This window comes from Ranitomeya imitator, chromosome 10 (genome assembly GCF_032444005.1).
Source record: "Ranitomeya imitator isolate aRanImi1 chromosome 10, aRanImi1.pri, whole genome shotgun sequence".
Taxonomy (NCBI): Eukaryota; Metazoa; Chordata; class Amphibia; order Anura; family Dendrobatidae; genus Ranitomeya; species Ranitomeya imitator.
The window spans coordinates 143567757-143592414 of NC_091291.1; the positions used below are offsets into that span (position 1 = coordinate 143567757).

Consider the following 24658-nt stretch of genomic DNA (forward strand, 5'->3'; position numbering starts at 1 on the left):
TGGCAGGGGCGTCCCCCGAGCGTCAGCAACCTCTCTTTCAAGATTGGAGCATATAGATGCCATCACCACCCCTTTTTGAAGAATAGGAACAGGTCTGCATTTATCTCCTCCCCCAGGAAAGCAACGTGACAAGGCATTCACCTTAAAGGGAACCTGTCACCCCCAAAATCGAGGGTGAGCTAAGCCCACCAGCATCAGGGGCTTATCTCCAGCACTATGTAATGCATTCTGTAGTGCTGTAGATAAGCCCCGATGTATCCTGAAAGATGAGAAAAAGAGGATAGATTATACTCACCCAGGGGTGGTCCCGGTATGATGGGTGTCGTGGTCCGGTCCGGGGCCTCCCATCTTCAATTTTGGGGGTGACCGGTTCCCTTTAATGTTTTTGTTCCCTGGCTTAAAAGTAACAAAAAAGTTAAACCTGGTAAAGAACAATGCCCATCTTGCCTGTCATGGTGTAAGACGCTTCGCAAATTCTAAGTATACCAGATTTTTATGAACCGTGATTACCATAACTCGGTGAACCGCTCCATCCAAAACATGACGCCACTCCTCAAATGCCCATTTGATGGCTAAGAGGTCCCCGTTACCAATGTCAATTTCTCTGAGCTGGCGACAGTTTCTTAGAAAAGTAAGCACATGGTTTCCATTTACCAGGAGACGCACCCTGCGATAATACAGCCCCCACTCCCACCTCAGACACACTGACCTCCACAATGAAAGGCTGAGAGATGTCAGGCTGTACAAGAATCGGCGCAGAAGTAAAACACCTTTTCAATGTGTCAAACGCCTCCCTGGCAGGACTAGACCACTTGGCGAAGTCCATCCCCTTCCTGGTCATATGTGTAAGAGGTTTGGCCAGTACCGAAAAATTATTTATGAACTTACGGTAGTAGTTGGCAAAACACAAAAATCTTTGTAACGCCTTCAAATCCTCCGAATGATTCCAATCCAATACCGCCTGGACTTTCACCAGATCTATGCGAAAACCGATGGCAGACAATACATATCCAAGGAAAAGGATCTCCTCATCCGACACTTCCTGGGTTTGACATATAACTTATTGTCTGAGTATCTGTAAGACCTGCCTGACATGTACCTGGTGTGACTCAAGGTCAGGTGAATAAATTAATATGTCATCCAGATAGATAACCATGTATCTGCCTACCAGGTGACCAAAGATGTAACTTATAAAGTGCTGGAAGACAGCGGGCGTGAAAGTCAGCCCAAAAGGCATCACAAGATTCTCATAGTGTCCTTCAGGCGTATTGAACGCTGTTTTCCACTCATCCCCCTCTTTAGTGCGGATGCCCCTACAATCTGGTTAAAGAGTTCAGGAATGAGGAGGGAGCAGATACGGATTACATTATTAAGTTCCTGCATTTCCAGGCAAGGGCATACCGCCCCCCCCCCCCCCCCATCTTTTTTCTTAACAAAAAAGAACCAAGTGGCAATGGGGGATGAGGATGGTCTGATATGACCCTTAAACAGACTTTCCGTAATATAGTCCTTCATGGCCTGTTTCTCTGGACCTGAGATGTTATAGAGTCTGTTCTTTGACAGCTTGACACCAGGAACGAGATTAATGGCACAATCATAAGGACAATTGGTGGGGGGGAGAGTTCTTGACTCCCCTGCTCAGAGAACACGTCCCCAAAATCCGACAGGTAGCTAGGCACAGACTGGGTATCCACCCTAGCCAAGGAAGTCCCAGCACCACAGGTGAGGGCAGACCCTCTAGCACATAACAGTCTAACACCTCAGTGTGCATGGCCCCCACCTGAAGCAGCAAGTCACAGACAACTTTAGGCTGGCAAAAAAAATTGTGTCCTACCTACTGAGGTGATAAGTACACCCTGGTAGCCAACCTCCCTGCAACCCCGGCCTACTCGTTTTTCCAGCGGTTGTTTAATTAGAAGTCAGGAAGGACATGTGTCCACGAAGTGGTCCTTTTTATCACAACAGAAACACTTCCCCCTTATGCCGGACTACAGACTATTTACCAGAGTGAGGTGTCACCCCCACCTGCATGGGTTCCTCAGTAGGCTCAGTGCTGACCTCCCTCGACCCCGGACCTCCCACACACAGCGCTGACTCCCTATGTTTCTGGCGAAGACGGCGATCAACCCGGATCACCAAAGACATGGCTGCCTCACAGGAGTCTCATACAGAGTTAAGGCATCCCTCACCCTTACTGTAAGCCCCTCACAGAACTGACTACGGAGTGCGGGGACTTTCCACTTGGTGTCCGTGGCCCACCTCCAGAACTCAGAGCAATATTCCTCCGACGGCCGGTCTCCTTGCTGAAGTTGGTGCAGTGTGGACTCTGCTACAGAGACGCAATCGGGGTCATCTTATATAAAGCCCAGTAGCAGAAAAAATTCCTCCACCGTCTGAAGAGACACAGAGTCAGATGGGAGAGAAAAAGCCCACGCTTGGGGTCCCCCTGGAGGAGCGAGATTACTATCCCCACACATTGCTCCTCTGTATCTGAGGAAACTGGACGTAACCTGGAGTACAGTTTACATTCCTACCGGAACACAGTCAACTTGTCACGGCCCCCGGAGAACCTGTCAGGCAAGGCGACCTTGGGCTCCACAATGGTTTGCCTGAGACGCCGAGATTCCCACACTAGATGTATCAGGGTGCTGCAAAACAACCGTGCGTAAATCCGCCACCTCCAGACTGAGCTGCCGGAGTTGCCCTGTCAGAGCAGAGATAGGGTCATTGCGGTCAGAGTTAATGTCACGATTTGACTGGCGAGTGACCTGGGACCAGCGGGCACCTTTCCTGGCCCTAACACTAGGGGGCGCCCTAGCTTGCCCTGTTCCCCTGGATATTTCAGATGGTGAAGACGCTGGGGCCTCCGCCCTTGCCTTATCTCCTAAATTAGCCCTTCCTCTGTCCCCTCCTCCACCCAGGGAAGAAGGGGGCACTACTGAGCACAACAGTACACCAACCCGATAAACGGGGCACCAAGGGGAAACTGAAAATTACATACACACTAAATATTCACTCACATATAACAGAGGTATTCACCAGGGTGTGCAGGAAGGGGAAGAAACCAAAATAGGGAAAGATAAGGGACAACCAAGTGTAGAAACCAAGCAACAGTCTCTTCTAAAGGTACCGTCACACTGGACGATATCGCTAGCGATCCGTGACGTTGCAGCGTCCTCGCTAGCGATATCGTCCAGTGTGACAGGCAGCAGCGATCAGGCCCCTGCTGTGCTGTCGCTGGTCAGGGAAGAAAGTCCAGAACTTTATTTGGTCGCTGGACTCCCCGCAGACATCGCTGAATCGGCGTGTGTGACACCGATTCAGCGATGTCTTCACTGGTAACCAGGGTAAACATCGGGTAACTAAGCGCAGGGACAGGACACGGTTTGCAGCAGCTTTGCAGGATGACTGTATTCCGCAGGTACATAGTGTCGTTGTGGTGAGGCGCTCTACACCGCAAACTGTAACTTTCTCACAGTGGAAAGAACCGAGTGACATAGACCCGGCCTGTGATCATTTCCGCGCCCCCATAAGCCACATATGTCACATATACTCTGCCAGTGCACAGGAAGCCGCACCAGAGAGAAGCCCTGAGCCAGACTGATGATTGTGGTGGCCGCTCTCCATGTCCTACTGATAATGAGCCAAGTGAAAGGTAAGAAACTCAAGAGCGGGGGCCACACAAGACGGTGGTCCGACATACAGACAGACCGGAAAACACTGACGAGCAAGGTTCAAAGAGCTGACAATCTAGACCAGGGTATTACTAATGTCACCTGCAGTCCTATGTAACGCCACAGATAACACAGTGATATCTCTCTGAGTACAGATAATGTAGTAGATGCACCTGCAGTCCTATGTAACGCCACATAACACAGTGATATCTCTCTGAGTACAGATAATGTAGTAGATGCACCTGCAGTCCTATGTAACGCCACAGATAACACAGTGATATCTCTCTGAGTACAGATAATGTAGTAGATGCACCTGCAGTCCTATGTAACGCCACAGATAACACAGTGATATCTGAGTACAGATAATGTAGTAGATGCACCTGCAGTCCTATGTAACGCCACAGATAACACAGTGATAACTCTCCGAGTACAGATAATCTAGTAGATGCACCTGCAGTCCTATGTAACACCTTGGAGTTGGTGTCCCCATCATCATCGGCTTTGCTTTTCTCTTATACCGGAGAAAACTTTGAACCAATACAGCGCAATAGGGTCTTATGCGCTGAAAATGGGGTGTCAAAAAAGATGGACACACTCTCCTGGTTGGGTAACGGGCATGTAAAACAGCTGCTGCAAGAATACCGGTCAAGAGATAGACCAAGGATACAAGGAAAAAGGCTGGAGGTATCGACCATGTGCTGCTGACGGACTCCGATGTATGGATTAATAACCTTTATTAGGGAGGTTTTAAATGTTAACGCGTTTCGAGGTCACGCAGGTTTTCGTCCGGATGAAGGGGCCCTGCGTGACATCGAAACCCGTTAACATTTAAAACCTCCCTAATAAATGTTATTAATCTATACATCGGGGTCCGTCATCAGCAGCACATGATTGAGGGCTCCAGCCTTTTTCCCGTTTCTGTTATACGTGACATTATCCACGCTCGGTCTTAGACGCGGCCTCTCACATTGGGGAACATCTTACAGGTTAATATGACGGCCGCGCTCAGGATATCGTTGTTATCGGCAGGAGACTCGGGCACAGGACAATGAGCTGCCAATAATGGTGATTTTAATTTCGACATGAACTATTCCATCACACGGCCATTGAGCAATTGTGAGTTTGTTGCCTATTTCTGTCTTATTTACACAAGGCAAAAATCAACGAACCGTCATTCCCGATTATCGGCTCCAATGCGCCTGTTCACACTAAGCTCGGCTGTTCCTTCCATGGTGGAACATTCGTCATCCACTGGATGCAAATACTCCGCTCGTCTAAATATAAATAAATATAAATTCTAATAGATCTTTAATCTCCAACAATCATCTCCTTTCCGATAGCGGCCACAATCATCAGGATCAGATACACAACCGCCATTTATCACATCACCCTCCCGCAAGAAAAAAAAAAAAACTTCCCAGAAAATATATTTGTATTCAGATTTAAGCAGAAAAGCCAGAAGTCCAGATACCTGCGGCTGCCGCCCATCAGGAGGATGTGTTCTACAATACAAGCACAGTGGATTTATAGGAATCTCCTGAGCACTGCGCTTCTATGTAACGCTGCGTACACTCCCAGCGGTGCGGGATTACGAGCCGCAGCATGTCAATTATTATTATAATTATCTGCAGCGCACACGCTCGTCTCCTGTCTGTATTCTCCCCAATAAACTGTCATTAGAAGCGGGAAATCTGTATAGTCCCAAAACACAAGTGCGTCATGTAGAACGCTGCATCCAAAACACTACTATGAAGACACGGGGAGAGCGGGTGCCCTGGTCCACGGGCCCGAGACCACAGGGACCATCCCACCGAACACCCGTCTCCTTTCACGGTGTGCATAACACTATTTAGACAACACATGGTGAAGGCAACACAGTGCGGCAATGCTTTATTGAACCACAAAACAGGTAGATGGCACAAAGAACAGACCCAGAAAATTACAGTCTCAACCTTCCGCTGACTCACCGGGATAAGAGCAGCTGTGACTTCAGAGCTTCCAGGGCCGACTGCCCCACCTGTGGCACGCACACAGCGAGGAGGTAATGACAAGCTTAGGAAGATGAACGTCCATTCAGGTAGAAGAACATCTCCATGGAGCCAGGTGAACGGCAGGTCCCAATCCTGACTGCCCCAAACGTATCCATTCTTCAGCGATGGTCAATGGAACAGATCTGTATTCTCTCAGCTGGGGCCGTGGTCCCCTAAGCTGGCATCCTGTAGAATGTCAAATCTGTGTCCCTCGTGATCGAGCCATGATGTCCTGACTGCTGTCCTGTAGAGTGTCCCTGACTGAGGTTTTGTAAAGAGTCTCTGGTCCTTTCGATCTCTTGTTACAGAGGCATACCTCCTTTATATAGTTCACAACGGTTGTCCTTCAAGCCATCACCCAGAGGTCAAGAGGAAGATGTGAGGAGATTAACTTGCATTGTTTGAGTATTTAATCAATTTGCATAGTTTTTACTCCCCTGTTTTGCAAGTCAACAAGGCACTGGGTCCCAAACAAAGGTCAATCAATATATTATCGAACATCTATTGTTCAATTACCCTGCGTCTCTGTCATCCAGGTTAACAACATAATAGGCTGCAACAAATGTCAACTTAAAAGTCAATATTACAGGCTCATATGAGCAATAGTCTGTGTTTTCTTGACCAATCAAAGAAAAACACATAAATTCAAAAGTCATCATATAGATAACAGTCTATGCCCACTGGCTTACTGAAAATAGATGTCTGGATAATTAAGATTAAATGCTGTGTCTTCACAGCTGCTATTCCTGATCGTGGGCAGGAGGCATTAAAATTGTACGAAAACATTGTAACAAAGTATCAGGAAGGTCAGAGATAGAGCGAGAGCTAGAGAGGTGAAGGGAAAGAGAGCGATTGAGAGCGCTGAGCTGCTCTTGTGTTACTACGGGATTATTCATTATACGACTAGCAATTATACTGTATAAGAGTCTAATAACAGATAGATTTTCCAGCCGATTGTTGATCTTGTATTTCATATCATTAAAGTTGGCACTCACAATAAATCCAAGCATGACGTGGTTCCTATAAGTTTGAGACTAAAAAAAAAGTAATTAATAATGGATAAAGTTTTTAACAACATATACTGCTTAGGTAGAAAAGCCTTCCGCCTCTTCATCCTCCTCCTCCTCTCCCCCGTGCACTTACAATTGCTCACTTTGCCTTTTTACCCAGATAATTATTCTTTTATCTGCTCTTTGTAGAAACAGGAAGTCTCTTGTCCCTGCATTCATCATTCCCCTCTTCACCTCCTGACCCAGCTGCCCCCTTCCCCACTTCGGGCTTCGGGACTTTGCAATGACTGAGGACTCATACAGGGAAAATTGACCTCCTGTTTGTACATAGAGCTTAGAAGAATTCAGCTCCTCAGTTATTAATCATGTGATCTCATAGAACTAATGGAAAAGAGAAGAATCATCTGGGTAGAAAGGAAAAATGAGCAATTGTAAGTGTACAGTGCTGTATAATATGATGACTGCAATATACTAGGAGGATAAAAGTAAAAACTGATGGTAAAAGGAGGAGAAGGAGGAAGAGGACAATTACAGTGAGGAGGGCTTCATATACATATGTATAATTTAAAAATAAAAACACACAAGCACAGGAAATAAATTGTGATGAAAATACTATGACAAAATAAAGTTATCATATTATCATCACATTTAGCAAAGAAGCAAGCACAGAAGCAATGTATGTGTAGAAAAAAAGCCCTCTGCAAACTTCTGACACTTCAGGTGCAGTCAGTGACATCACTAGTCCCCAGCTTTTCTGTGACATCAGTAATATCACTGCTCCTGACTACTCTGCGATATCAGTAATATCACTGCTCCTGACTACTCTGCTGTATCAGTAATATGACTGCTCCTGACTACTCTGCGGTATCAGTAATATCACTGCTCCTGACTACTCTGCTGTATCAGTAATATCACTGCTCCTGACTACTCTGCGATATCAGTAATATGACTGCTCCTGACTACTCTGCTGTATCAGTAATATCACTGCTCCTGACTACTCTGCTGTATCAGTAATATCACTGCTCCTGACTTCTCTGCGGTATCAGTAATATCACTGCTCCTGACTACTCTGCGGTATCAGTAATATCACTGCTCCTGACTACTCTGCTGTATCAGTAATATCACTGCTCCTGACTACTCTGCGATATCAGTAATATGACTGCTCCTGACTACTCTGCTGTATCAGTAATATCACTGCTCCTGACTACTCTGCTGTATCAGTAATATCACTGCTCCTGACTTCTCTGCGGTATCAGTAATATCACTGCTCCTGACTACTCTGCGGTATCAGTAATATCACTGCTCCTGACTACTCTGCTGTATCAGTAATATCACTGCTCCTGACTTCTCTGCGGTATCAGTAATATCACTGCTCCTGACTACTCTGCGGTATCAGTAATATCACTGCTCCTGACTACTCTGCTGTATCAGTAATATCACTGCTCCTGACTACTCTGCGATATCAGTAATATGACTGCTCCTGACTACTCTGCTGTATCAGTAATATCACTGCTCCTGACTACTCTGCTGTATCAGTAATATCACTGCTCCTGACTTCTCTGCGGTATCAGTAATATCACTGCTCCTGACTACTCTGCGGTATCAGTAATATCACTGCTCCTGACTACTCTGCTGTATCAGTAATATCACTGCTCCTGACTTCTCTGCGGTATCAGTAATATCACTGCTCCTGACTACTCTGCGGTATCAGTAATATCACTGCTCCTGACTACTCTGCGGTATCAGTAATATCACTGCTCCTGACTACTCTGCGGTATCAGTAATATCACTGCTCCTGACTACTCTGCGGTATCAGTAATATCACTGCTCCTGACTACTCTGCTGTATCAGTAATATCACTGCTCCTGACTACTCTGCTGTATCAGTAATATCACTGCTCCTGACTACTCTGCGGTATCAGTAATATCGCTGCTCCTGACTACTCTGCGGTATCAGTAATATCGCTGCTCCTGACTACTCTGCGGTATCAGTAATATCACTGCTCCTGACTACTCTGCAGTATCAGTAATATCACTGCTCCTGACTACTCTGCAGTATCAGTAATATCACTGCTCCTGACTACTCTGCGGTATCAGTAATATCACTGCTCCTGACTACTCTGCGGTATCAGTAATATCACTGCTCCTGACTACTCTGCTGTATCAGTAATATCACTGCTCCTGACTACTCTGCGATATCAGTAATATCACTGCTCCTGACTACTCTGCGGTATCAGTAATATCACTGCTGCCGATTTCTCTGTGCTGTCAGTGATGTCACTCGTTTTTCTCTCTATGGTGTCAGTGAAGTCACAGTTTCTGCATTATCAGTGAGGTCACAGTTTCTGTATTATCAGTGATGTCACAGTTTCTGCATTATCAGTGATGTCACAGTTTCTGCACTTTTCTGCATTATCAGTGATGTCATTAGTTTCTAATATTTCTCACAATATGGGAAATTCATCTTTATCATCACACGAAGCCCCGGTCAGGAGCCGTGGACTCACCACTTGCTGAGCTTAGAGGGGGCTGCACATCCTGTGTACAATGTGGGGGATTCATGACCACGTTTCTTACAGCGGAATCTCACACTTCACGTCTGTCTGTGGAGGAAGGAAGAGACGTCATCCTGAGATGTGCGTTTCCGAAGTGCAATGGCTCAGACATACAGTGGGTGACACCGATGGGCTACACCAGTTACTTTAATGGAGAGAAAGGTAAGAAATCTGCTGTTATTACGTAAGTGTCCACATACTGCATAATCCTATATATGGATGGCGTAGAATATAAAACACAGTGTACTCCACCTGCAGAAATCCCAAAATTCCTACTGCCACTCCCTATGTATAATGTATTGCTTCATGCTTTACACTGCAGTACTGCTCCATAAAGTCTGAGCTAAAAATCAATGTTTCCAGCTTAGCTAAATTCTCTATTGAAATCTGAAGCAGGCAGAAAATTGTCCCACTAAGTCCCCATGGGGTCAGGCCTCGGCCCGGTCAGTCCCAGGATTTACATTGCAGCCCTGCTCTCAGATCTGCAGAAACCAAAGATGTCAGTCAAGGAAGAGGATGGCGATGGAGGGAAAGCGGGAAGTTGGGAAGGTGTAGTTACATGCTGGGCTGCACCATGATGCACCGAGCGCCCGCTCTTGGTTTGAACAGTCATTCCGTGCTGACTTTTTAAACCAAATCCCTTTAAGCCCTCCATTTAATTGCCTTTCCATTTTGCCAACAAATCTATGGCCCAGATTTATCAAATCATTTTTGCAAGAATTATAGCAAAAAACTGTTAGAAAACTAGCATAAAGTTTTGTGCAACTTATAGTTGAGCAAAATCGTTGTGACTTTTGGCGACTTTACACCGGACCCGGTCATATGTGCGAATGTTGTGGGGAGAGGTGTGACGGTGCCGAGCCGGCAAATCAGCGCAAATCAGGACATGAACGCGGCGTCAGGTACTACAGAATAGTATTCAGTCCCAGACAGGAACACGGATCATTCTGAGTGGGAAGCAAAACACTAATCCTGAGCAATCGGCCATATAATCCTCGATGGTGTTATATCAGGTTCACACGGGCGAATCAGAAATCAGTCTCATCCAGAAAGGTCGGGAGATTTCTTTCTCGTCCTCCGTGGACGATACGTTTTTTTCATTGACGGTTTCTGATGTTACAGAATTGCAATGTGTCCGTTACAGTCGGATGCCGGACTGTGTCTCTGTGCAGCTTCTGATTTTTTTTTGCTCTCCCATAAACTTCAATGGGTGAGTCTCATCTGATTTATGGAAGAATCTCGTACATGCTGCCATTTTGTTCACATGCAGATTTGGTCTGTGAATAATCTCACTCATCTGCCCTGCCCCTTGTATAACATGGGTCCGAGTTAGTTGTGTTTTTGTACAGACAACTCTCAGACCAAAAATATGGTTGTGCGAACGAGCCCTTTAGAACCAGGCCACTTCTTGCCAATCATTAATACAATCTCCCCACATAAGTGCAGACGCTCAGTGTGAACGAGACCCTGACATGCCTTCGCATTTCTTCTTGGCCACGATAACCTCGGACTGCTCACGGACCAGTTATTGACTTGTGTTGTTCAGATGAGAGTTTGATCGCCCGGACTGAGGGTCGGCGTGAGAACAAAGAATCGCGCCATCCTCTCTTCTCTTCCATATTACTGATCAAAGTCAACTACTCGTCAAATTGCACAGATAACGTTTCCGGCATGGATCATCCGAATCACATCTGTGTTATTGGAAACATTGCATTTAATAACAGGAAACTATTTGGTCTTGTACATGTTATTAGCTGTTAATGTATAAGAACAGAAGCCCTACGGATTTATAAAGCCGCCGCGCAGGTGACACGGATGATACACACGTGACAATACAGACAAAGGCGTTTTATCAGTGTGTTTGCATCCGGCCCTATAACATCTCCTTCCACTGAAGAGCAGAAAACCCAACTATCAGCTCCCACACTTCAAAAAGGGCAGATCGGTACGTCACCGTGCCCCCCAATCTACACGCTCCTCTATACATAGGGGGGATATAATTCTGTGCACAGGAGGATGCAGTCCAGGGCAGCTCATACTGCACTACAGGCAGGGGCACAAACAGGCACCGCTCCCATCACTTACAGTATGTGGCAGAATACCTGTGAAGCTCACCTGGCCGGTTCCTGCCCCCAAGGATATGACAGTCACTATTAACCCCGGTGACACTGGACAGCAGCAGAAATGTGACAGCGCTGCACTTCCACATTGTAGGGCTCTGATCAGACTTTGGAAATCCTCCGGGGCATCTGCTGCTCCACCCGCCAGAGAGAGGGAGGAGCAGGTCTCTCCCTTACGTTGCACAGTTGTGCCCCTCCGCCATTTGTAAGACTCTGGTTTGTCTTGTAAGTACAGTAGATACAGGCAGGAGTTGTTAAAATCCCCCCTCTTTTTTACTAATTGGGTTCACCAGATGCCGCCACTTGCTAAGTGCCCCCTCAGGCACTGGCCTAGTGGTTACAATGAATATGTACATTTGTATATATATACACATGAATTACATGCAGTTTATTTGCCATGCTGTGGCCATGTCAAGTTTTTGAGCGATCAAAAGCTGAAAATACACGTTGGCATGACTGTGACATGTAACTAAACCCTCACATCATGGGCGTCACAGTCTATGTAGAGAACATTATGGTGCGTAAAGCTTCATCTCCAAACTCAGACTTCTGCTCCTCTATTCTCAGGTTTCTCACATTATATCAATGTTCTCATTAGTTTCCTTGTTGTTATAGTTTTAAAAGACAGAAGACACCAGCTAGTCGGATCCTCGCAGACGACGCTGATAATCCGTCTGTCCAACGTGACGAGGGCAGATGAGGGGGTGTACTCCTGCCTGTGTTATAGCGCCCCCCTGCAGGCCAGGACAGTGCGGCTCTCAGTGTTGGGTAAGTGTCACAATGATACAAGAGAACACATTTCCCCCTTGGCCGCAGGCTGACGGCACGCAGGTCACTTGTGACAGCAGATTTCAAAACATGAAACAAAACTTTCCTAAAAAAGAAGTTCTGTAAATGAAGCCACAAAGGAACATCTGAACTTCCAAAATCATGAGGTCACTGACGGAAGAGACAGAGCTCCTGAAGAATGATGCTGGTGGAAAGTACCGCACATCATTACCGGGGGAGATTTCACACTTGTCATTTTACACAACACCTTTAACCCCTTCACAACATATGACATACCGTACGTATATTTGCTGATAAGGAAAATCGTCCTCAATTGTAGACTTTTTTTTAAAAAAATATCAAGGTCGCCACGACTTTGTCCAAGTTTTTAGCTATGGCCTCTGTGTATGTGAGTTTGACATCGCTGCTCCAGTGTTGTCTCCTCTCTGCCTCTGCCAATAGGAACAATGGAGAGAATCGTCATAGCAACAATCAGGTGTAGAATGTTACAAAAACAAAGTAACAAGTGACGAGTGCAGGATTCTGTATGTGACAACTGCCCATGATCTATTGTGATCTGCTATCTATTGTCCGTCCGTCAGTGTAACGGGCTGTGGTTACTTTCTAGCTGCTCCATCTTCACCTTCCGTAGAAGTCGTCAGGATTCCTGGGAAAGGACGGAAGGAGAAATATCTTCTTACCTGCTCCACATCAGGCGGGCGGCCGTGCCCCAGACTCACCTGGCTGATCCATGACCACACAGAAGTGCTCGGTGAGACCCCTCAACTCATTCACTATGCAGATTTAGTCCCCAGACTCCGCCCCAGTCCCTCATAACAATGTGCCACAGCTCCGCTAATCTCATCCACAGTGCCCCCATAACAATGTGCCACAGCACCACTAATCTCATCCACAGTGCCCCCATAACAATGTGCCACAGCACCACTAATCTCATCCACAGTGCCCCCATAACAATGTGCCACAGCACCACTAATCTCATCCACAGTGCCCCCATAACAATGTGCCACAGCACCACTAATCTCATCCACAGTGCCTCCATAACAATGTGCCACAGCACCACTAATCTCAACCACAGTTCCTTCATAACAATGTACCTCAGCACAGCTAATCTCACCCACAGTGCCTCCATAACAATGTGCCACAGCACCACTAATCTCATCCACAGTGCCTCCATAACAATGTGCCACAGCACCACTAATCTCATCCACAGTGCCTCCATAACAATGTGCCACAGCACCACTAATCTCATCCACAGTGCCCCCATAACAATGTGCCACAGCACCACTAATCTCATCCACAGTGCCTCCATAACAATGTGCCACAGCACCACTAATCTCAACCACAGTTCCTTCATAACAATGTACCTCAGCACAGCTAATCTCACCCACAGTGCCTCCATAACAATGTGCCACAGCACCACTAATCTCATCCACAGTGCCTCCATAACAATGTGCCACAGCACCACTAATCTCATCCACAGTGCCCCCATAACAATGTGCCACAGCACCACTAATCTCATCCACAGTGCCTCCATAACAATGTGCCACAGCACCACTAATCTCAACCACAGTTCCTTCATAACAATGTACCTCAGCACAGCTAATCTCACCCACAGTGCCTCCATAACAATGTGCCACAGCACCACTAATCTCATCCACAGTGCCTCCATAACAATGTGCCACAGCACCACTAATCTCATCCACAGTGCCTCCATAACAATGTGCCACAGCACCACTAATCTCATCCACAGTGCCCCCATAACAATGTGCCACAGCACCACTAATCTCATCCACAGTGCCTCCATAACAATGTGCCACAGCACCACTAATCTCAACCACAGTTCCTTCATAACAATGTACCTCAGCACAGCTAATCTCACCCACAGTGCCTCCATAACAATGTGCCACAGCACCACTAATCTCATCCACAGTGCCTCCATAACAATGTGCCACAGCACCACTAATCTCATCCACAGTGCCTCCATAACAATGTGCCACAGCACCACTAATCTCATCCACAGTGCCTCCATAACAATGTGCCACAGCACCGCTAATCTCATCCACAGTGCCTCCATAACAATGTGCCACAGCTCCGCTAATCTCATCCACAGTGCCTCCATAACAATGTACCTCAGCATCGCTAATCTCATCCACAGTGCCTCCATAACAATGTGCCACAGCACCGCTAATCTCATCCACAGTGCCTCCATAACAATGTGCCACAGCTCCGCTAATCTCATCCACAGTGCCTCCATAATAATGTGCCACAGCACCACTAATCTCATCCAGTGCCTCCATAACAATGTACCTCAGCTCCGCTAATCTCATCCACAGTGCCTCCTTAAATGTGCCACAGCACCACTAATCTCATCCACAGTGCCTCCATAACAATGTACCCAAGCACCGCTAATCTCATCCACAGTGCCTCCATAACAATGTGCCACAGCTCCGCTAATCTCATCCACAGTGCCTCCATAACAATGTGCCACAGCACCACTAATCTCATCCACAGTGCCTCCTTAAATGTGCCACAGCTCCGCTAATCTCATCCACAGTGTCTCCATAACAATGTACCTCAGCATCGCTAATCTCATCCACAGTGCCTCCATAACAATGTGCCACAGCACTGCTAATCTCACCCACAGTGCCTCCATAACAATGTGCCACAGCACCGCTAATCTCACCCACAGTGCCTCCATAACAATGTGCCACAGCTCCGCTAATCTCATCCACAGTGCCTCCATAACAATGTGCCACAGCACCACTAATCTCATCCACAGTGCCTTCATAACAATGTGCCACAGCTCCACTAATCTCACCCACAGTGCCCCATAACAATGTGCCACAGCACCACTAAGCTCATCCACAGTGCCCCATAACAATGTGCCACAGCACCACTGATCTCATCCCAGTGCCTCCATAACAATGTGCCACAGCTCCACTAATCTCATCCACAGTGCCCCCATAACAATGTACCTCAGCACCACTAATCTCATCCACAGTGCCCCATAACAATGTGCCACAGCACCACTAATCTTATCCACAGTGCCCTCCTAACAATGTGCCACAGCACCACTAATCTCATCCACAGTGCCTTCATAACAATGTGCCACAGCACCGTTAATCTCATCCACAGTGCCTCCATAACAATGTGCCACAGCTCCGCTAATCTCATCCACAGTGCCTCCTTAAATGTGCCACAGCTCGGCTAATCTCATCCACAGTGCCTCCATAACAATGTACCTCAGCACCGCTAATCTCATCCACAGTGCCTCCATAACAATGTGCCACAGCACCACTAATCTCATCCACAGTGCCCCATAACAATGTGCCACAGCACCACTAATTTCATCCACAGTGCCCCCATAACAATGTGCCACAGCTCCACTAATCTCATCTTTGGGGGAGATGGGGGCTGTGTAGATAATCTCTCCAGTTTTCTGCCATTGCTCTGTTATAGACCGGATGTGAACAGTTTTGTACCACTTTCCATTCCCCATGAGGCGGTTCCTGGACTTCGTCTCCAGCTCTTCCTGTTGCTTTCTGCAGGTCATCACACTCACAGGCTGGAGCATGGCGGGCGGTGCACAGCGATCAGCGCCCTGCGGGTCACTGCAGTGTCTCATACATCGGAGGTGAAATGTGTCGTGAGGCACAAGACGCTGAGTCCAGGAAACCTCACAGCGTCCTACAGATTCCACACATCATGTAAGTAAAGGATGGGACCAGAATCTACAGCGCACGGCGTGCGCCCCCCTGATGCTCTCATGCCCACCTATGGAGAATATATTCTGTATCGTAAGCACAGCCTCCTCCTGGGGATTCACCAAGAAATATCTGCATCAGATTCATATCCCAAAATAAGTCATTGAACATTCAATTCCTCGTCACATTCAAGATCTCTGCTGCCTGTCAATGAAAGGGCGGCATCAAGCCCAGGGTGGCATCAATCCCAGGTCGGCAACAATCCCAGGTCGGCAACAATCCCAGGGCGGCATCAATCCCAGGGGGGCATCAATCCCAGGGGGGCATCAATCCCAGGGCGGCATCAATCCCAGGGCAGGCATCAATCCCAGGGCAGGCATCAATCCCAGGGCAGGCATCAATCCCAGGGCAGGCATCAATCCCAGGGCAGGCATCAATCCCAGGGCAGGCATCAATCCCAGGGCAGGCATCAATCCCAGGGCAGGCATCAATCCCAGGGCAGGCATCAATCCCAGGGCAGGCATCAATCCCAGGGCAGGCATCAATCCCAGGGCAGGCATCAATCCCAGGGCAGGCATCAATCCCAGGGCAGGCATCAATCCCAGGGCAGGCATCAATCCCAGGGCAGGCATCAATCCCAGGGCAGGCATCAATCCCAGGGCAGGCATCAATCCCAGGGCAGGCATCAATCCCAGGGCAGGCATCAATCCCAGGGCAGGCATCAATCCCAGGGCAGGCATCAATCCCAGGGCAGGCATCAATCCCAGGGCAGGCATCAATCCCAGGGCAGGCATCAATCCCAGGGCAGGCATCAATCCCAGGGCAGGCATCAATCCCAGGGCAGGCATCAATCCCAGGGCAGGCATCAATCCCAGGGCAGGCATCAATCCCAGGGCAGGCATCAATCCCAGGGCAGGCATCAATCCCAGGGCAGGCATCAATCCCAGGGCAGGCATCAATCCCAGGGCAGGCATCAATCCCAGGGCGGCATCAATCCCAGGGCGGCATCAATCCCAGGGCGACATCAATCCCAGAGCGGCATCAATCCCAGGGAGGCATCAATCCCAGGGCGGCTTCTCACAGCACTATAAATCCTCCCGTTCTTGTGGATACAGAGGAGATCTGTTTTCTTTTTTTTTTGCCTTCTCTGTTCATTTTTTTCATATCTTATTATGATTGGAATTTTTAGACTTTTATTTCTTATAAATTGTCATTACAGCAACAGACTCAGAAGCGCACGTCACTGACAGCAGCCGTCACCTCCCATCAGGTAAAGGGGAAATCCACCTCCATCATGTCACACAAAGTGTCCAGGGACATCTGCAATCACTTTCCGAATTAGTTCATTAAATATTCTGTTCTCTGGTCAGGAAGAAAGTGAATGTCACATTGCGGAAAATCTCCTGTTACCAGAAAGCCGTGACACTGTGAGACCTTAGGTGACAGGAGGTGTGACTGGCGGTGTGGCAGATGATGTGACTGGCGGTGTGGCAGATGATGTGACTGGCGGTGTGGCAGATGATGTGACTGGCGGTGCGGCAGATGATGTGACTGGCGGTGCGGCAGATGATGTGACTGGCGGTGTGGCAGATGATGTGACTGGCGGTGTGGCAGATGATGTGACTGGCGGTGTAGCAGATGATGTGACTGGCGGTGTAGCAGATGATGTGATTGGCGGTGTGGCAGATGATGTGACTGGCGGTGCGGCAGATGATGTGACTGGCGGTGCGGCAGATGATGTGACTGGCGGTGCGGCAGATGATGTGACTGGCGGTGCGGCAGATGATGTGACTGGCGGTGCGGCAGATGATGTGACTGGCGGTGTGGCAGATGATGTGACTGGCGGTGTGGCAGATGATGTGACTGGCGGTGTGGCAGATGATGTGACTGGCAGTGCAACAGATGGTGTGACTGGCGGTGTGGCAGATGGTGTGACTGGCAATGTGGCAGATGTGACTGGCGGTGTGATTGGAGGTGTGGCAGATGATGTGACTAGCAATGTGACTGGGGGTGTGGCAGATGATGTGACTGGCGGTGTGACAGATGATGTGACTGGCGGTGTGACAGATGATGTGACTGGCGGTGTGACAGATGATGTGACTGGCGGTGTGAGTGGCGGTGTGCAGATGATGTGATTGGCGGTGTGGCAGGCGGGGTGACTGGCGGTGTGCCTGGCAGTGTGCAGATGATGTGACTGGCGGTGTGGCAGGCAGTGTGACTGGCAGTGTGGCAGGCGGTGTAACTGGCAGTGTGGCAGGCAATGTGCAGATGAAGTTTTCACATCAGCTCCATGAAAAGTTCCACACCCCCCTCTATAATAATTACCAGCCTTTTCGAGTTCATTTCAGCGTTATTTCTCTTTGTAGCTCATATATAAAGTTTTTTGAGCGGTTTAGATTTCACTTCCGTCTGGTAGGAAAAAAGAAAGAGCACGTCACTTCCATAATGCGAAGTCCACACTGAGCACTGTCAGGAAATAGGAAGAATTTCTTATAATTTCAATTACACATACAGAGCTCTCAGCTGCAGATTCCTCTGCCTGCATGTGCCTGTGTGCGATTTCACCTTCCCCCTCCCTCCCCTCCTGCTAGATAGCTGTAATGTGAGACCAGTGTGCCAGCAACCTTCACTGAGCAGTTTATGGGAAAGACCGGCCTAGTACCATGTGCTCTTTTGTTACTGCAGAAACCTAATAGTAAGAAATAACTCGACCCCAATTAGTGACAGAGATATGAAAGTTATATATTTGGTATGTGCGACAATCGGGCTGATCACATCCTGATCACACGTGGACATAGAAGAAACAGTAGATGTTCCCGCTCCAGAGAAAAAAAGTCGTCTGTCAAACAGGAGGAATAGAGCTGGAGTGACAGAGGCTTCAGATCTACCATAGGCCTTCAACCTCATTTACATAGGAGTATAAACATCAATTTCTCAGTAAGAGGAGCGGACCGGCCATGGAAAAGTCTGGTTGGACTTTTCTTTGTAAGTAATATGGGCGCAAATAATTTGGGGAGTGAAATCCTGCTGACAGATTACCTTTAAAGGGAATTTAGCCACAATTATAATGTGTGTATTTTTCATGTAATATTTCATTTTCACATTTGTGACTTCTCTGCCTGCACTTGTGTCAAATATTTAGAATTGAGAGTCCTCAGTGGTTGATACCTTTTAATGGCGAACTGAAAAGATGGTAACAAATTGCAGCTTTCGAGACTACACAGGTCTCTCCATCAGGCATAGACTAAAAGAAATTCTGAAGAATCACATATTTATGCACAACATAGTATAGGAAGAAAAAAAAAGGGAAAAACCATGGATAAGCCAGGTGACATGAAGCAGAATTACCATGGGTGATAAACAGTTACGTCCATAAATATTGGGCCAATTCTTAGATAAGGATTGTTTTATTGTCCTGTGATTAGGGTCTCTGTTGTGATGACCCCACATAGTCTGATGGGCAAGTTCCTTAGTTGATGTAAAAAGACATAAATCAATGCAACACATTCATTCCTCCAGTGAGAGTGTCAAAGGTCGTCATCAGTTTTTATTCCCAGACTCTTCTGTCTCTCTGAGATTTGAAGCTACCTTTTAACACAAGTAATTTCATGTCCATAATGTTATGATCCGGGAGACAGAAATGTATTGCCACAGGTAGATCCATTCTTTTTTCTCTTATTGTATGGCGGAGAGAGTTCATCCTTGTTCCCAGTTTCTGCCCGGTCTCCCCCACATACAGACCCCTAGTTGGACATTTAGTACAAATAATTAAGTACACCACATTAGAAGTGACGCAGCTGAAAGTACCTGGGATCTTGTAGTCCTGATGTGAGTTGGGGATCTTTATCTTGTCCGTGGTCATTATAAATGGACAAGTTTTACATTTTTTCTGGTTGCAATGAAAGGTTCCTGCAGCTGTTGGAGAGGACAGGGAGCCATAACATTATGGACATGAAATTACTTGTGCTAAAAGGTAGCTTCAAATCTCAGAGAGACAGAAGAGTCTGGGAACATAAGCTGATGACGACATTTGACACACACACTGCAGGAATGAATGTGTCGCACGGATTTATGTCATTTTACATCAACTAAGGAACTTGCCCCTCAGACCATGTGGGGTCATCACAACAGAGACCCTAATCACAGGACAATAAAACAATCCTTATCTAAGAATTGGCCCAACATTTATGGACGTAACTGTTTATCACCCATGGTAATACTGCTTCATGTCGCCTGTCTTATCCATGGTTTTTCCCTTTTTTTTTTTTTTTTTTTTCTATGCCATGTTGTGTATAAATATGTGATTCTTCAGAATTTGTTTTAGTCTTTGCCTGATGAAGAGACCTGTGTAGTCTCGAAAGCTGCAATTTGTTACCATCTTTTCAGTTAGCCATTAAAATGTATCAACCACTGAGGACTCTCAATTCTAATATTTTTCTGTCTACTGGCTAACACGGTACCAAGATATATTTCTTTCCTGCACTTGTGTCCAGCAGTTATGTCTTAGGATGCAGTACCTCTAACTGACACCAGGTGGTGCCAGGCTGTTAGCAGACCACAGCCCAGTTCATTACTATGTTCTACAAAAAGAAAGTAGGGGGCACCAGCAGTGATGAGGATGATGATGATGAGGATTAATGGCATAGCAAGTGCTTCTCTAAGACATTACCACACAGGATAGGATTAGATATACGGCTCAGCAGACAGTATCACACAGGAGAGAATTAGATACACGGCTCAGCAGTCAGCATCACACAGGAGAGGATTAGATACATGGCTCAGCAGTCAGTATCACACAGGATATGATTAGATACAGCTCAGCAGACAGTATCACACAGGAGAGGATTAGAAACACGGCTCAGCAGACAGTATCACACAGGAGAGGATTAGTGTTATGAAAGGCAATTCAGAATCACAATGGACATGGAGGTCAGAGCACATACAGTGAACTGACAATAACCCAAAATAATAGTACGAGCTCTAAGACGTGGGAACTCTGCAGACCGCAATCCCTAAGCCTATCAAACCACACTAAAGGTAGCCGTGGAGCGCTCCTGACCAGAACCTAGGCGCCTCGTCACAGCCTGAGAAACTAGCTAATCCTGAAGATAGAAAAATAAGCCTACCTTGCCTCAGAGAAATTCCCCAAAGGAAAAGGCAGCCCCCCACATATAATGACTGTGAGTAAGATGAAAACACAAACATAGAGATGAAACAGATTTAGCAAAGTGAGGCCCAACTAGCTGAACAGAACGAGGATAGGGAAGATAACTTTGCGGTCAGCACAAAAACCTATAAAAAACCACGCAGAGGGGACAAAAAGACCCTCCGCACCGACTAACGGTACGGAGGTGGTCCCTCTGCGTCTCAGAGCTTCCAGCAGGCGAGAAAAAACAATAAAGCAAGCTGGACAGAAAAATAGCAACAAAATAACATAAGCAAAACTTAGCTTTGCAGAGCAGCAGGCCACAGGAATGATCCAGGGAAAAAACAAGTCCCACACTGAAACATTGACAGGAAGCATGGATCAAAGCATTAGGTGGAGTTAAGTAGAGAAGCAGCTAACGAGCTCACCAGATCACCTGAGGGAGGAAACTCAGAAGCTGCAGTACCACTTTCCTCCACAAACGGAAGATCCCAGAGAGAATCAGCCGAAGTACCACTTGTGACCACAGGAGTAAACTCTGCCACAGAATTCACAACAGATTAGATACAGCTCAGCAGACAGTATCACACAGGAGAGAATTGGATACACGCCTCAGCAGTCAGTATCACACAGGAGAGAATTGGATACACGGCTCAGCAGTCAGTATCACACAGGAGAGAATTGGATACACGCCTCAGCAGTCAGTATCACACAGGAGAGAATTGGATACACGCCTCAGCAGTCAGTATCACACAGGAGAGAATTGGATACACGCCTCAGCAGTCAGTATCACACAGGAGAGAATTGGATACACGCCTCAGCAGTCAGTATCACACAGGAGAGAATTGGATACACGGCTCAGCAGTCAGTATCACACAGGAGAGAATTGGATACACGCCTCAGCAGTCAGTATCACACAGGAGAGAATTGGATACACGGCTCAGCAGACAGTATCACACAGGAGAGGATTAGATACACGGCTCAGCAGTCAGTATCACACAGGAGAGAATTGGATACACGGCTCAGCAGACAGTATCACACAGGAGAGAATTGGATACACGGCTCAGCAGTCAGTATCACACAGGAGAGAATTGGATACACGGTTCAGCAGTCAGTATCACACAGGAGAGAATTGGATACACGGCTCAGCAGACAGTATCACACAGGAGAGAATTGGATACACGGCTCAGCAGTCAGTATCACACAGGAGAGAATTGGATACACGCCTCAGCAGTCAGTATCACACAGGAGAGAATTGGATACACGGCTCAGCAGTCAGTATCACACAGGAGAGAATTGGATACACGGCTCAGCAGACAGTATCACACAGGAGAGAATTGGATACACGGCTCAGCAGTCAGTATCACACAGGAGAGAATTGGATACACGGCTCAGCAGTCAGTATCACACAGGAGAGAATTGGATACACGGCTCAGCAGTCAGTATCACACAGGAGAGAATTGGATACACGCCTCAGCAGTCAGTATCACACAGGAGAGAATTGGATACACGGCTCAGCAGTCAGTATCACACAGGAGAGAATTGGATACACGCCTCAGCAGTCAGTATCACACAGGAGAGAATTGGATACACGCCTCAGCAGTCAGTATCACACAGGAGAGAATTGGATACACGCCTCAGCAGTCAGTATCACACAGGAGAGAATTGGATACACGCCTCAGCAGTCAGTATCACACAGGAGAGAATTGGATACACGGCTCAGCAGACAGTATCACAAATAAGAATAGATACACGGCTCAGCAGACATTAGCCAGCAGGCTTAGATACATTTGATCAGCAGTTCTCCGTCTACATTTCTGCTCCTGGTGGTCCCCGATGATATGAAGCCCCCTGTATATGATGAGTTGACCAGCGGAGCGCAGTCTATGAGAAATCCGCCATTACGTCGGGTTACAATGGGGTTTGCTTTCATAGATTGTGGTAATTGCCTCCAGGCTCCGTATTCTCTGCACTCCTGGGTCACAATGGGTTAATGCACATTGCGCAGTTCGGTGGTCCGGCTGCACCCCCATCATTCAGGGGGGCTGCAGACATGTCAGAGCGGGGCGTCGGGTACAGCATTAGTGATAATGGTATTGGCGGCACAGTCGTCTCGTCCATTTATAGAGTGAATTGCTTTCATTTTCTGTAAATGTGCTGAATGCCAGCTGGTGGGGCCCAAACCTCCCGGAAACAATCGATGGCAGAACGAGAGCTGAACACCTAGAGCGCTGAACCCAGCCCGTTCCACGCCACGGAAATCAATAGCGAGAGCGTTTAGTGCCTCCAGAAACAGCTCCCGGGATCTGCCAGTTCACATCGGCCATTTTAGTCAAGAAATATCCCCCCAGACGCAGGTTAGGCTTTGTGTCAGAGAAGCCACTGACAACATGGAGGTTTATCAGAGCCGCAGCGACATTTCATCCCATTATCAATGATGAACCCGTCAGCAGGCAACAAACAAATCAGCGCAGAAAACCGTAAGGAGGTCCGGTCATGGCGGCCGACAATCCGGTGAGATTTCACCACAATCGATGGCAAAGCCGTTAACGCTCCTCGGTCCGGACCTGCGGGGTCAGTGGAACTATCCTGTATGAATTGTAATCAATGATCGAAAAATACATCATGAAATGTAACAAAGCAAAATACAGCAAACCCCACAAATCGCCACAATTCCGATCACCGTGGTCCGAAATCTCATTCACCGACTCGGGTTTTGCATCTTTTCACTAATGTCCAATGTGAACCTGTTCTTAAAGTGACCTCAATGGAAGCCCAGCGACTGGCAATGGCGCCCCTGGTGGTCGGGCACATTAATACAGCATTGATCCATTATGGGCATTCGGAGGTCCCACCTGCACATTTCTGCGCTGGCTGAGCTTTCTCTCCCTCCTTTTCCTCTTGTACTTTCCAGATATTTAACCGCCATATTATTCTCTTTTGCATTTACTCTGAGAGCTTAAAGTTCAATTAAATTAATTTGTCATAAAGCAGAATCTGCCTTTCATGTGCGTCACCTTTACCATGTGCCAGACGGGGACTTGAATGCGTCTAGACCGGGCAGATAAAAGCGCCTCGCCTCTGATGGCAGCCCACAAATGGCTGAATGCATCCCGTAATTGCTCAGTTGAAGCAAATAATTAGTAAATTAATTGAAAGTAATTTTGGTGGTTCACAGAGCCGCGCACTGCCAGCGTGACGTACAGAGCAATCGTCAGGAAATACTGCTGGCGAGAAGTCACAGATGTGTCGTCACCGCGGATCATCACGAGTGTCCTTACTTCCACCGCAGAGTCCACTTTGTCCTGATCCACAGTTACATCCCTGTCGTATGCTCCAGCCACAGAAGCTGCAGCAGAGCTCACATTCCCAGCATTCTCTGCTTGTTCAGTGTCTGCATTCTGTGTAGGAAGGCTTTACTTCCATGCCCCATTATATGTATATAATTATTGTATTGTAGCCGCTGTCACATGGACGCCAACTAGAGAGGAATCCACAACCCGTGATGTGAAGACATCAGGAAGAGAGAGAGAAGATGGAACCAGAGGTGACAGATCCACACTAACACCATCAACTCTCAGGGTTCTACCAACTCCCCTCTTGCTCCGCTTCCCTTTTTCTTCTCCTGTTT

General features: G+C 47.3%; 1 protein-coding gene and 1 long non-coding RNA gene across 6 annotated transcripts in view; one reads left to right on the forward strand and one right to left on the reverse strand.

Moving 5' to 3' along the window:
* Positions 1-3548: 3548 nt before the first annotated feature.
* CRTAM (cytotoxic and regulatory T cell molecule) overlaps positions 3549-24658 on the forward strand; it is a 36122-nt gene continuing 15012 nt past the window's right edge. For all 5 annotated transcript variants that reach the window (XR_011315414.1, XM_069740734.1, XM_069740735.1 and 2 more), the window contains exons 1-7: positions 3549-3655; positions 9293-9430; positions 12004-12156; positions 12785-12928; positions 15726-15884; positions 17101-17151; positions 24488-24574. Coding sequence is in view for 4 of the 5 variants with exons in the window: in XM_069740734.1 (XP_069596835.1) it covers positions 3604-3655; positions 9293-9430; positions 12004-12156; positions 12785-12928; positions 15726-15884; positions 17101-17151; positions 24488-24574 (784 nt within the window). In the remaining variant the exon portion in view is untranslated. The remainder of the gene's footprint in view (positions 3656-9292; positions 9431-12003; positions 12157-12784; positions 12929-15725; positions 15885-17100; positions 17152-24487; positions 24575-24658) is intronic.
* LOC138650881 (uncharacterized) overlaps positions 5555-24658 on the reverse strand; it is a 34755-nt gene continuing 15651 nt past the window's right edge. The window contains exons 2-5 of the long non-coding RNA XR_011315415.1: positions 18207-18290; positions 12454-12608; positions 9221-9316; positions 5555-6738 (exon numbers count right to left, since the gene is read on the reverse strand). This is a non-coding gene — a long non-coding RNA (uncharacterized lncRNA). The remainder of the gene's footprint in view (positions 6739-9220; positions 9317-12453; positions 12609-18206; positions 18291-24658) is intronic.